This window comes from Polyodon spathula, chromosome 11 (assembly GCF_017654505.1).
Source record: "Polyodon spathula isolate WHYD16114869_AA chromosome 11, ASM1765450v1, whole genome shotgun sequence".
NCBI lineage: Eukaryota > Metazoa > Chordata > Actinopteri > Acipenseriformes > Polyodontidae > Polyodon > Polyodon spathula.
The window spans coordinates 16,369,802-16,384,316 of record NC_054544.1 but is presented as its reverse complement, the minus strand read 5'-3'; the positions used below and the strand labels follow the sequence as shown (position 1 = coordinate 16,384,316).

Below are 14,515 nucleotides of genomic sequence, written 5' to 3'. Positions count from 1 at the left end.
ATTTCCTAATATCATGGTGTGTTGTAAATGGTTTTGATTAATTTTTAACATTCCAGCATATATTTCTGTATTTCTTTTTCTGTTTGTTAAGTGAAAAATAAGTAAATGTTTTATTCCTGAAAGTTTTGTTTGAAGTTGGTTATAGGTATGCTTTACGTTGGTATTGATTGATTTAAACTAACATAAAATACTTGACCTTCAGCAAGTTAGCAATTTGTTAAAGCTGTTGTAGCTAATAAAATTCCCTACATCTAAACTGTCTTAGGCTTCCATTCACTATAGGACTCAAATATGTAAGACTACCTTAAAGCAAGGATGCAGACGTCTCTTTAATGAGCGTAGCACCAGATATGATTTTGTAAAATGAAACTAAAGTACATGTTTGCTAACAGCACACTAGAGACTGGCCTAGCGAATAAAAGGGCATTACAGAATCTGTTTGCTACAACCTCTTTAAAGAACATTGCTGTGGAACACACAGTATACTCAACATGTGTACTCTATGGTATATGGGTGCAGAGTGTAGATCGTGGTGACCGATATGCATAAATTCTAACCTGTTTAAGGGTTATAAAGGCTATTCCAGATCTTCAGATTGAATCATTTGGGGGAAAAAAAAAAAAAAAAAAAAAACACATATGAATGTAGGTCGCCATGACTTTGTATAGTCAGTGCTATTTATTTAATAGAACATCACTCAGGTATGTACAATCAAAGCTTATTTTTTTCCAAATAAACTGTTTTAATAAAAGCGCAGAGTGTATATTAATTACATTTTTTTGCATTTTTTAATTGTTTTAACATTACAGCACATTGCATTCCATAACACTGTAGCTTTCTTTAGCTGGAAACCCAAAACCATTTACAAAAGTACTGATTAGAATACAGTAAGCAAGAATTTATAGGCACACATTGTTAATTATACACAAAGCCTTTACTTTACTTAGCCTTTGCTGTGTGAATATATGTATTTAAAAAAAAAAAAAAAACACACACACAATCTATGTTCTTTTAACAAGTTTACAGTGCTGGACACAGATTGCAAACATATATTAATATTTAGAGAAACCTTCTGTTCATAAATTAACAAATTCACATTTTCCAGTGTATGCCTTAAACACTACAAAACTTTTTAAAACCCATAATATTAACTTTTAGCATAGTATTCAGTGCTAAAACTGCAATTTCATTTTCAGGTGCCTCTCTAAGCCCCGGTAAACAAACATTTCTTCTGGAATTGTCAAACAGTTCAAAAGACAGCATGTAGATGGGAAGTCTAGCACACCACTGTTCAGGAAAACATTTTGCCAATTAAACTGCAGCTTAAAAGTTACAGAACTGAGCTTTTTTTTTTTTTTTTTAAATAACGTTATTTAAATTAAATGTCTACTGCAAATGTGTATTTTTTTTAGCAGGTGAGTTATAGGCAAACGGTAATGTACTAAGTATTAGGCACTTTTTGCAGTTTGGGGTTTTAACATGAAAATAAACGTCCTGAAATGTTAAATAGTGTTTAGAAAAATGCCTATCACTGGTTGTATTCCTGTTATATACATATCTACCAAGGTGGCAAGTTGCACATATTGTAAGCTTTATTAATATTCTCCAATACATTTACCTTTTAGGAAACAGAATCATTCCTCGGCAGCAAACACAAAAATACCATCCAAAACTCTTCCTATGCAATTTGAAAACAAAATAAAAAAGGCAACAAATGCCTTGCTATAGATATTCATTTGTACAGACATAGCTTGTATGTACAGCTCTTCCTTATTTATATTTGATTGAAGGGGTTTGTTGGAGACAGGGCTGAATTGGTAGCAATATTTCCTGGCAGAGGGTTGCAGTTCTCCACAGTCTCTGCTGGGCAGGTGTCTGGAAGGCCCTGTGTAGCCTGCAGGGAGTTGTTTGTGCCTTCCTGAGCTGCAGGACCATGTGTGCTTGCTGGATCTTGATTATTTGCTGCCGCTGGAGGAGTTTCTGCTTTATTCAAGTTGGGAGAACTCTTTCTTTGAGAAGTTGATGGAGACAGTTCAGTTTCCTGAAAGGTATACAAGATGGAATTTGTCTGGAAGCAGCTGACAGGCAAGTGTGACAGGTGATGTATAGAGAATGTATTGAACAGATTTCCTTTTAGCCGCATTTAAGCTCAAACTAATGTTTTTGTTAAAGCCTACATAGGTTCCTTTAGGATTGATAACCTCTCAATTGCTTTGCAAAGATAAATAAATCCACAGAACTTCAATCCTGAAAAGTGGCTTTTGAACAGGATACGCAGTCCACAAAATGTTTGTTTAGTGAACAGTGTGACATATATATTATTTTATGTGAGGTGTACATTTCAATACAAGTTGTACTATGGGCAAATTCATGAATCGCTATATATTGAAAACAATATTGTTAGTTGAGGCTAACTTTGCAGGCAGTAGACTTGGACTAAAACATTAAATAAAGCTAAAGCTTTTTCACAGATCAAGTTATTTCCACACTGCACTGGCAAGAATGAGATTTTGCTTAAAGATGTTCATGAAATCAGGCACAGTACTGAACTTCACATGAGGAAGACATCTAAGCAATAACTGCCACTTTCACTTGCAGGGCAGTACTAAACCAGTCATCCAACTGGGAACTTTTATGTATAAACTTTGTACTGTTTTTTATTTATTTATTATTACCAGTTACATGTTTACCATCAAATAATTTCTTGAAACAAGTGCCCATCAAAATCAGGCAAACTATTGTCAAGATACAGATTTCAGAGAATCAGGTGTGGCTTCTGTGAAAAAGTCAACATGACCTACATTCTCTGGATGTTAAACAAGAAAATCACAGACTGTAGCTTATAGGGATGCTTAACACTTTACTGCAGTTTGTGCTATTGCATAAAATACCTTCTCACCTTTCTTCAGGTGATCCAGGAAGGCATGCAAAAGAAGAAACCAGATGTATTCTGTTATAGCACAATACCAGTATTCAAGCTTTACCTGGTGGCTGACATCACTCACAAATGTTAACTTAACTTATGCTCAATGGCATAAACGAACACTGTCTGTCTGTGTGCAACACCAGACTCCTTTCATTTAAGTGAAAAAATAGCACGTTTACGGTATAACTAGCATACTATGTTTGGTACAATAGAAAAAACGACCTCAGACTAACCTTATATGAATCACTGACAACCACCTTTGCTAAAAATAACTCATAAAATACTTTATATTGCCAGACACTTTTATGTAGCTTCACGTATTCCTCCGTTTCTCTCCAGGATATAAATAAGGCTCTCCAAGCTGTACCATAAGCTTTGTCACACATGAGTTTATGAGCTCAGTGGTTTGTCTAGGTGAGCTAAAGTGTGACTAATGAAGGTCAGTGAAACCTGGAATGAACCAAACTGCTGTTTATAAGGGGCAGGGGGGGCACAAACTATCCTCTCAGTGAATTATCATTCCACTTAAATAAGCAGCTCACCTGCAGAGGCTGGTGCTCAGAAGCCAGGTTGCGTTTCGACATCTTCACCATCTCTTTCATCTGATAGATGGCAAAAGTAATGGTAACCCAGGGAGATGAAGAGATCACCCATGCTGGTTTATTCGGGTCCTCCTGCTCCTCCTGGTGTTTGGTTTTCTTCAGAGGCAGTTTGGGCTCCACTCGGGGCAGAACCACTTCAGACTGGTTTTGTACAAGGTCAATGGTTGCTATGGGAACTGGGCTGGATGGAACTGGTATGTTTTCTGCCAGCATCCTATCTTCTGCTTCCCCCACAAAAAAGAAACAGTTTTGTATTTTTACAAATAATAACATTTACACGTAGCCAGTACATCTAAAAGATGTTTTTGTTTCTCAATCTAGTTTCATTCATTGTAGTTATATGCTAACAACAGAAAAAAGCAGTATTTATTAAAATGTTGGGATAATTTTCCAAAAAGGTACCAACAACCACACCTTGGGAACACTGAACCACACCCTTCAATACATATCAGTTTTATCCCCACCACTGGTTTTCAAGATTGCATTTTACCTTGTAAAGAAAAAAAAAGACATCTCCATAATATTGTTTATCTGTGAACTAAAAGTGTAACATTGTGGTTCAGTAATACAGCAGCCTGGCCGATTTATAACAAAAAAATATTTCTTACCATCATCATCATTTTTCACAGACAACCACTGAATAAGTGCAAATAATAAAAGAATCACAAGAGAGGCCATTCCGATTCCTCTGAATGTTTTAGCCGCCCCTGAAATATTGACAGACAGTAGAGTCAAAGAATCAAAGCAGGTTTGTTATGATAGCACATAATCTCTAACCACTTTTGACATACTATCATCAATCAGCAAAGTCTCCTGTGTCTAACACAACAAGATCCATATAGCTATATGGTTAGGCTATGTTGCAGTGGTTGTGAATGAACCAGTTTGCAGTATAGAGAACAGAAGATTCCACAATCAAATTATTACTTCACTGAAACGAAAATGTGAGAATTCTGCTCACCAAAGTAATTCACAAAGACTCCCCCCACCATGGCCCCGCAGCCCCTCCCCAGCCCCAGGTGAAGGCCCTGCAGGATTCCCTGGGCCGACGTCCTCAGTGCAGGAGGCACTGCAGCACTCAGATAGGAAATGCAAGCAGCCCATACCGAGGCATGGGTGACTCCTGGAAAAAGAAAAACACGTATTTGAAAGTCTGTATAAATTTGTGTGGTATATCCTGTTGTCAAGCAAGTGAAAGATCTGAGAGGAAGCATGAATTGTAATGGAAAACTAGCAAGAAACACAATTTTAAACAAAAACAAATGAATTACTTGTATTTATTTTAATTAATTAACTAATATATATATATATATAGATATATATATATATATATATATATATATATATATATATATATATATATATTTTTATAAGTACTTTATAGCTTTCTAAAAGCTCAGTGACATCTTTTTAATATTAACTGACCCAATTAGTCGTGCAGCGTCTATAAATACTGTCTCAAAAATAGAAGCGCTTTTCTCAGTTTCCAGAAACATAAATCAGCAAACACCTTACGTTAGCTTATATAATTTAAGTGTGATATACGTACAAACATCAATAGATACCCAGATTCCTAGATCCTTGTCTACAGGAATATGCACCCCCAGCAGGGATAATAATAGTGACCAGAGACATTCATTCACCCAAAGAAACATTTATGAAGACAGCACTGAGCCCAACATGGATTGCTTCATTAAGTATTTTGCTTCAAGTGTTCAAGAACACAGATACCTTGAAGGCAATTACAGATGCCTCAGTTCTTCAGTTCAGACTGCATTCTCACAGACTACCAGGGCTTTTGTGTTTGTGTTTGTTGTGTCAATAGAGGTTCCTGATTTTATGTTTTCTGCTTTAAAAACCCAAGGTAAGTCTTAAGCATCTGCTATCTAGATTAGCAATACAAAAGGTTATCTCGGTTTTAGGTTTAAAAAAAACAAAACTGCCTGTCCGTAAAACAGAAACCACACAAGAATACACTGTAAATGAACTGCTGTAATTAACTTCCTAGGTTCCATTTTTTTGTTGTTCGGTTATAAATTAAAGCCAGTTTTTACACTGGTCTTCTCTAAAATGAGAAAAATTATGTATAGGCCACTTTTCCATGCATTAGCTTTCGTAATCTGACCATATTTATTGTGCCAGGTTTACTAAGCCTTTTAAAGGTTACAGAAAGAAATATAAATACAGTTAACCCCTAAGCTATACGAGCAAAAATGGCATTGGCTTTCCTGGAACACTGTTTGTGTCAAGATCAAAGTTTCAAGTCATAATACTATATCTATATATAAAACCTTTTTTTTTTTTGGATGTACTTCCAAAAAAATTGCATTTTTGAACACACAAAACTGTCATTATATATAGTATATTATATATATATATATATATATATATATATATATATATATATATATATATATATATATGCGAAATGTTGTAGCTTAATTTATTCCAGTTCACCGTCCATTTTCGTTTATGAAATGAAGACCTTGCTTTCTTCGTCTGCCGTCTTCCTCGCAAACCGTTATGACCACGTAAAGTTACTTTTTCCACTGTATGCTGTTGCACTTTGGGATGTTATTCCTATGTTGGCACTTTGCCATGTAGAAAAAGCTGGTAATAAATCTTCTTTAGACTGTTCTACTCAAAATGTCAGACATCTGCTTCTCAGACAAGAAAAAAACTACAGATTTTTCATTTTTAAAATATTGCAATGTTGACTGCTGGGATACAGTCCAATTTCTCAAAGAGTGCAATACAGTGATAAACAAAAACAACAAATAAAAATGTAAGAAGCATGATCTTTAGATGGTAATATGTTATCCACAACAGTTTGCAACTTACTTCCTGTAGAACAGGAAACACTTGTTATGTGAAGTGGTAAATATTTCTCATTCAAGAGGCCTTTTTACAACTGTAAATAGCAGTCAATATAAAACTGTATGCACATTCCAAACTAGTCATACCAAACTAGTCTGAATCAATTCCTTCTGTTGTATTTGTAATAAATAATAAAATAATGACAGTATACAATTAAGTGGTTCCAAGGTCACCATTAACTGCTGAATCATAAAAGCAACTGTATACAACTTTAGTTGTTTTCTCCATCCAATTTCTTTGTGTTTGTTAAATAGCTTTCAACCTTGACAGAAAACTGAAGACTCAAAAAGGTTTCATCCCATGTTCTGCATCATTTGCAGGCTTATATGTATTTACTGGAGTGCTATTGGCCTACTTTTTTAATTTCCCTCAAGGTGTATAACATTTAGCCTTTGTTTCTCATTTAATTTTATAAAAAGAGGTACAAAAACTAAAAAAGAAACAACATAAAGGTGCCGAGTTCAATGTACAATGGCAATAGTTAGAATGTTTATCTGCTAAAGTTATGGCTTTTTCTTTTCTCAGTCAAAGAAATGGCTTATTTCACAGCCTAAAAATATGTATTTCACGATATTTCACAATTAAATATTTATTAGAGCAGAAAAAAAGTGTGTTGTCACATTCAAAATTGATCATTTTCTCTGGAGTTGTTGTACCACAAATGTTCCTAAATATTTAAATGCTGCCCTGAAAAACAGTCAATGCTAAATTGTTAGAATATTTCATTTTTTAAGTCCACCTTTTAAAGACATTCTATTTTCACCATCAGTGAATTATCAAACAAAATAAAAACATAAATACATGTAAAAATAACAACAAACACATGAAATGTCCGCTTCTTGTATAGAGTGATCTTTAGTAGAAATATTTCCGGTCTGGTGCAGCTGGGGTCTTTCATTTTAAAGAAACCATGCAGCTCTATGCAGTGTGTGTTCAATCATTTACCGGAAGCAAACTAAACCATCCTCCAGATTCCTATATGGCAGGTTATGCAATAAAGCAAATGTTTGCTGTATTTATTTTTAATTGATAAAAATATGTATAGTTACATTATTCTTTGCAAAACTGGAATTTTCACGTGGAACTACATATTACACTGCAATTGATACATTTCATGGAAATCGTATGAAAAAATATGATTGAGTGTTTCAAGCTATGCATGAACTACATTTTAATCTCCCGTGAAGGGACTGTCATGGAGACAGAGATTGTCACACAATAACACATAAACCTCTTTCACACTGGCATGCTCTACCCGGGGTGGAAACGATTTCACACTGCTTTTGATAAAGCAGGGTTGACCTGGGTGACAGACGCAAGTACACAATGCGTGTATCAATGCCCCGGAAGCAGCTTGTTACTGACACTTCCATCCAAACTTCTCTGGATTCAACCGTTGACCCCAATTTTGATTAGAGCAAATGTTTCTTCATCCATGCTGCAATCTGGTTCATGGTGTGTCTCAATCAACAAAAATATAGCTAAACAGAATAAACAGAAACGTTCCTCGTGGAAATTAAACCTTCATGCAGACAAGGCTGTTTGTTATTTCGCTGGCTTACGAATGTCAGTCATACTTTTTGTCTCGCTCAACCCAGGTCAAAGCGTGTTGACTCACATGCTGAGGCGGGCCGCTAGGACCCAGGTCAACCCGGGTATGACCCAGGGACTTGGTTTCACACTATGTGGGATAGTGACCAGGGTAACCAGAACCCGGGTCGGGACCTGGGTAGGATTGCCAGTGTAAAAGGGGCTATAGAAATACACAAGTAGACTGCATCACTCTGGAAAAAAAATAAACAATTATGCCTTGCCAAATCTAAACTAAAAACAAACTCCAACCCTCACAAGCATGACTTTCTTGCACTCTTAGGAAAATGAAAAGGTTTACAGCAGCTGCCCCTACTGTATTGACAATACACTACAAGGGAAATCAATTGAGTAAGCTCAAATACAGATACGTGTCACATGCCTCTGTAGATGACCAAGCAAAAAGCACTGCACTACTTCAAACAGTTTCAATTCAGTTACACTTGCTGTGTACTCTAGACACAGGCCTGCTCAGAGTTAGGTGTCAACACCCAATACAAACATGAGAGTTGTTGAACCTGTTCCAAAAAAACTCAATTTTTTACTTCAGGGCCGCTATAAGCCAGCTCAACGACAAAACTCTTTTGTGATTCATAAATTACCTTGAAGAACTTCCACTGGGAGAACAATCCAAGCATTTTCCAGGTAGGATATGTACAGATAGCGAGCTGTATTGCAGGCTAATCCAATATACAAAACCCTGTAATGAAATAAAAGAGAATTTAAAATAGGAAACATACAGATGTTCAATATTAACAGAACTACTCAAGCAGCTTTTCAAATTAAACAGTATCTAGGGCCTACAGTACATAAATACACAAAATAAGTTTACCATTAGAAAATGCTTTACAGTATAATATTCTGTGGCTGCTGTTGTTCACAGTGGGGTTGCTGCTGGTTTTTCAGTTTAGGTAAATGTTAAAACCATATTCACAAGAGAACACAATTCAACCTAAAATTACTTCAAAGTTCACAACACTGCAATAGCTATATGTAATGGCCCCATAATTATGAATGAATCCAGAACACAGTTAGTGCTTACATGTTTTTTTTTCTTTATCAACACAAGAAACTATTGTTCAGCTGATTTAAAGGACCCAAAATTCCCTTATTGCGGTTACTCCTGTTATTTTTGATCAGGAGAATTTCTGCCACAGGGGAAAGTAAACAAACCACAACAGCCACTGCTGCTTCTGCAACAGTTTTTGAATACCTAAGCAGGATGATGAGTTATCTATTAAACTCACAAAATCTATCATATCATGGCTGTCTAGCATCCACTGTGCTCATCTTATACTGAATACCACTGGGATAGCCTTGTTTACACAGAGGCACACATCTAAAAACACACAACAGTAATGGCCTCTTCAGATTTAAAAAGCAGGTCATTTTCTCATTTGCATGCAGCAGGTCAGAAAAGGGCCAAGTATTTGTATATTTTTTGTCTTGTTTAGTTAGTCTTTTTTCATTCAGTTCAAACTCTTATAGGTCTAGTAACTGGTGAGGCAGTCCTAAATCAGCAATACAATATATCCACTTCAGTGCCTCAGCACTCACTGACTAGGCCAGCTGTGCTCACTGTTTCATCCCTGCGCTCTACTTAACCTTCAGATCCAGAGTAATAGCTAGAGCTATAGGTGTGTCTAGGGTGAGAAACTGCTTTAAGAGAAGGGTGCGAGTTTGCTTGTCTTTTCTCATTGTGGTGACACTCAGGATGAAGGTGACCTTTCAGAATAGCATTCTGTATCATCACCAAACAAGTAACTGGTACTTCACTTAATGTCTGTTTTGATGAGCTAAATAACTCAACTATTTTTATAGCCTCCTACTTTGTCCATAGTAGAAGGAGCTACCTATTTATTGTACTGTCAACAATTATATTTCAGTGCAAAATATAAAGGCTTTGGAACCATTTTAAAAGGTCTGCTTCTTCTACTCTACATACATTCTACTTCAACCACACTAGGAGGAAATGTTTCAGATAGATAGTTGGAATTTTTATTTTTTAGAATATTTGTTTTAAATTGCATTTCCTTAACCGAAATAGAATGTTCCAGAGCAATTAAACTACAATATTTCTAGCTTTCAGAATTAGTAAAGAACATCATTTTGATTTGTGAAAACACCATAAACAAAAAGATTGTTGAATATTTGGCCTCTCTGGAAATTACTGGCCCGAGGTTAACTATAGTTTGTGTTGTCAAACACTTATTTTTTTTTTTTTTTAAATATAGGCTAGACAGATCCCGTAGTATGTAATGTACTGCATCTGAGCCTTACTCAAAGGTATGTTTGAGTACTACTCCCTGCATGGTGTATTCATATAGAAACACCATCATTCACAGCTAGTATAGGAGAGATACTGTACACTCCCTTCTGGGCAACTGCTGTTCAGAAACATCTTTGTTACGTACCTTCTAAATACAACAGGTGGCAAGCAAATTTCACTGGTTCTTGTAACAGATGCCAAAGACGAATTGCACAAGCCGAACAGATCAAAAACTAAAGTGCAGGGGTTTGCAATTCAAATATTGACGAAGTCAGTGGTCAGGGCAAATCAGGGCTGGGATTACTAGCACAGTAGAATTAAGGTCTCACAGCAGCATCAGCACAATAGATACAGATTACGATTTGTCACATACCCTCGCTATAGAACCAAGCCAACTTTGCACTCGATTGGGACTCAAATTCACTCTCTGATTTATGCACAGGGTTTTGGGGCAGCCCAACTGTGCTGACTAGGCGGTGTTTTTTTACATAGTGGACCAGGCTCAGACTTACAGAATTACAGAATTGTGATAGCTACTGTACAAAAACCCAGTTCTACCTATTGAGAAAACCACTCGCAGAGGTAAGCATTTTGTATCAGTGTCTGAACAAGGTCATAATGTCTCAGGAAGGTACAGGGCAACGTTTTTTTTAACATGACTTAAATCTGAACGTCCTCTTAAGAGTCCATGTTTTTAACATAAAGATGTCTGTCTTCTGATAAGCATCACATTCCTTTTTACTTCAGACTATGAAGTTCCAGGGCTGAATGGGCCAGGAGCAATACATAAATACATGGAAATTAACAAGTGTTGAAAGACCCCTCTTCTTCAGGGTTCCTCACAAAAGTTTTCACTATTATCACTTCTGACAGGAGGACCCCAAAATGAGCCTTTTGGTCGATATTATGTTCTAGTCTAGCTCTACACTGTGATATGACAAAGAAAGATGTGTGTTCTAAGTGAGAACCTTGAAAATGCCAAATTTAACAATGGGAATAAAACACATTTTAGCCGACACTTACCTGATGTGTCCGATTAACTCGATCAGCTTATGACTGAAGAAGTAAGCGGTGAGCTCTGAAACATGACTCAAGACAGAGCAGACTCCAAACAGAGTGGTGGTCCCTTTCAGGTCCTCCAAGTGCCAGTATAGGAAGGTGAACACAAACCCATAGCCAAAGCCCATAAACCAGGCCACAAAGAGGACACTGCCATACTTAACACTGCACAGCAGCTTGAGCAGGTATCTGTAGTCGAAATGTTCTCCACTAGCCTGTGGACTGGTATAAGAACCATCTCCTGCATCCGTTTCCTCGGGGGCATTGCGAACCACATGGGGGATTTCTATTTCTTCCCTTTTTTCATCCTCCTGCATGAAATGGCTCGAGTCAAAGCGGAACTGTGTGGCCACTATGAGAGCAAATGTCATAAGGACCCCAAACACAATGAAAGCAATGCGGTAGTCTTTGTAATCTGGCAAATCACAACCTGTGCCTACAATAAAGATTGTAATGTGCGTGTGGTCAATTCCAATGCCAACAGCCAGCATAGCCAACCCCCACCCTAAAGAGCCCCACATTCTCTGCAGTCCATAGCGGTCCCTGTGCTTGCCTAGATACTGCAAGGTGATAGTGTCCACGATGGTAACAGCCGGCGCGCTGAAAAACTCTCCTATTATAATGACTAGTAGGATGAGCAGAAAGATGGTCTCCACTTGATCACTGTCAGTAGTGATGATATATTTGTTTGGTGATTTTGTGGTGGTTTTAGTGGTAGTGCTGGTGGTGGTTTTGGCTGGGGTTGGTCTCTGGGTAGGTGAATTAGCAGTCGTATCAACAGCACTTCTGAGAGATAAAACAGGCTCTGTGTTAAAATAAGGTAATGGAAAACCAGCTGTGGATAGCAGTTCATTTGCATACAAGCCCCTCCTCTGTCGATGATTGGTGACAGAACCATTTGGAGGCATGAGAGAGGAGGAATTGAATGTTACCTTGGGGGCTGTAGTTGTAGTAGAGTTAGAAGGGTTTAGATTCGTACATGTCATGGTAGCAGGCCTTACAAAGCCGATTCCACAGTTAAATAGAATCCAGCACAGAACGGAAAACAGAAGGACAATTTTCCCTTTCTTAAAACGGTCGGCCACCACTCCCCAAAATGGAGCGCTGCAGAATTCAATGAAGTAACGGATGCCCACTAGCAGCCCGCTCTGACTTGGCAAAATACCCAGTTGTTTGTAATACACAGGCAGAAGGGGGTGCAACGATCCATATGCAGAATAGAAAAAAAAGTAAAAGACCTTTGATATCAGGAGATCATTGTCAATTTGTATGCACCGCCTTTCTAGCCAGTCAAAATCATCAGTGGCAGATGCAGGGGTTTCAAAAGGGGGTGAGACAGTTGGGGGCTCAGTGACTTGTTCCAAGGACAGAGTGTTAAAAGGCTCAGCCAGAACATATTTCCTTTTTTGCTCTTCTTCGTCTTCCGACAAAATAGCAACTCTGTCATCGCTCATCATGCTTTGATGAGGGATTTGCTCTTACATGTGCTAGAATAGAAAAGATAAAGACATGGATATTAAACAAAATCTGTGTTTCTGGTACACCAGAACTGTACCGAATGACGACAAAAGAAAAAAAAAAACTGAAAAGAACACAATAGAACAGCACAGAGACCATTTATAGCTAATGCTAGGCTATCAGGTTTTGCCTCTCTGATTTATTGATTTATTAAACTTTCCATCCATTAATTTCCATGGCAACTAAAGCAGCTGTATGTGCTGATCTCGAAGTACTGTACAAACACTGCACCAATCAGTTTTGAAGCGCTATACTGCTTAGCATTATTCACTTTATGTACTGTACATAAACACTGCTGCTGCCTATAATAAACTCTTCAGTTGATTGTACTTTATTTTCAAATAACTAATGCAATTTGTTTGTAAAGAAGAAAACAAACATACTACAGTACTCCTTAATACATTTGTGTAAAAGTAAATTGAAACGACTCTTAGTTAACGTACTAGTCATTTGTAAACTGATACAGATTTAACCAATTATTTTCACTACAATTTTGTAAAATGTCTGCAGCATGAAAAAAAAAATATTAACAGATTATTACAACCATAAATTGACACTCGGCAGGGTTAATTGTGCAGTTAAGTACAATCAAAATATCTACCTAAGCGGGGAAGGGCATTTAATGCTACTGAATTAAAGGTCAAACACACAATTTTGATTGCAAAAGGTTTGTTTAAAAAACAAAAACAAAAAAGCAACAATGCAAGTGTATTATTGGTCTGAACCTGGTTACGTTTGCGGAAATGCTGGGTGACTTAGCAATAGCATTCAATTAGTTCATGACAGGCTGGATTTAGGTTGGTTGGCATACTCTGCAAACCCAGTGTTTCAGTAAATTACAGTACACCACGTGTGATCAGGTAAAGAAAATACCAGTGGAATATACAGTCTTATACATTTGATTTTCTACAAGCATTTGAAGAAAACGAAAAAAAAAAAAAAAAAAAAAAACACTAGACGCAAATGATCATATTTCCTTAAAATAAGTACAGGCTATTTTAAACAATCTAGTAATATAGTCTCTAAAAAGACAACGTAAATGTAATCAAAAGTTTAAATATTTTGAAACCGTACCCTATATTTTGTAATGCATTGTCTCACTATCTCGTCTACCAACTCAGACTGGAGGAAATGACTCGCGTTCGTCAGTTATAATAACATGATGTAGCCAGAACACCGCTCCATTTTAAATAAAAAAACCCTTACCTGAAAATCCTTTTGTTGGATGGTACGTATAAGATTACAACAAGCCTCCTGTTCTGCGCCACGACCGCAGGTGAATTAATTTGATCTGCTAAGGTTTCGCCTTTTCTGCATCATCATGGTCTACACGCCGACACTCTTCTCTTGTGATAGCTGCCTCTCCATTGTGAACGACTGTATATTTTATAAACTGAAAGCAGTTTTGTTTTGTGTTTTTTTTAAGATGAGAGAGAAATGGGTGTACACCAGTCACCTGCACTCTTAACAGCGGCAGCAAAAAAAAAAAAAAAAAAAAGCAGTCGACCAGCGCCCAGCAGTGACAGATCTGTTTGGGCTGAAGCTTTTTCATCGGAAATACTGTAGCACCTCCCATTGACCGGCTCCTCAGCCGGGGGGACTGGCAGTTTCATTTTATATTTGTTTAACGAACCGTGCTTGCGAATTACTGTCTCGAGTTTCAAGCTCACGTTA

General features: G+C 37.1%; 1 protein-coding gene across 3 annotated transcripts; it reads right to left on the bottom strand.

Moving 5' to 3' along the window:
• Positions 1-639: 639 nt before the first annotated feature.
• Positions 640-14,374, bottom strand: LOC121323147 (major facilitator superfamily domain-containing protein 6-like). Of its 3 annotated transcripts, XM_041263979.1 has the most exons (8): positions 14,048-14,374; positions 11,288-12,810; positions 8,598-8,695; positions 4,490-4,651; positions 4,137-4,235; positions 3,469-3,752; positions 2,900-2,903; positions 1,950-2,041 (listed from the first exon to the last, which is right to left on the bottom strand). In XM_041263979.1, exons 2-8 carry the CDS (start codon positions 12,778-12,780, stop codon positions 2,034-2,036), a joined length of 2,148 nt encoding a protein of 715 aa, XP_041119913.1. In that variant the 5' UTR covers positions 12,781-12,810; positions 14,048-14,374; the 3' UTR covers positions 1,950-2,033. The 3 variants fall into 3 exon arrangements, with proteins under 3 accessions (XP_041119910.1, XP_041119912.1, XP_041119913.1); XM_041263976.1 differs by lacking the exon at positions 2,900-2,903 and having other exon boundaries at positions 640-2,041; positions 14,048-14,372; XM_041263978.1 differs by lacking the exon at positions 2,900-2,903 and having other exon boundaries at positions 640-2,041; positions 3,469-3,749; positions 14,048-14,372.
• Positions 14,375-14,515: the final 141 nt, after the last annotated feature.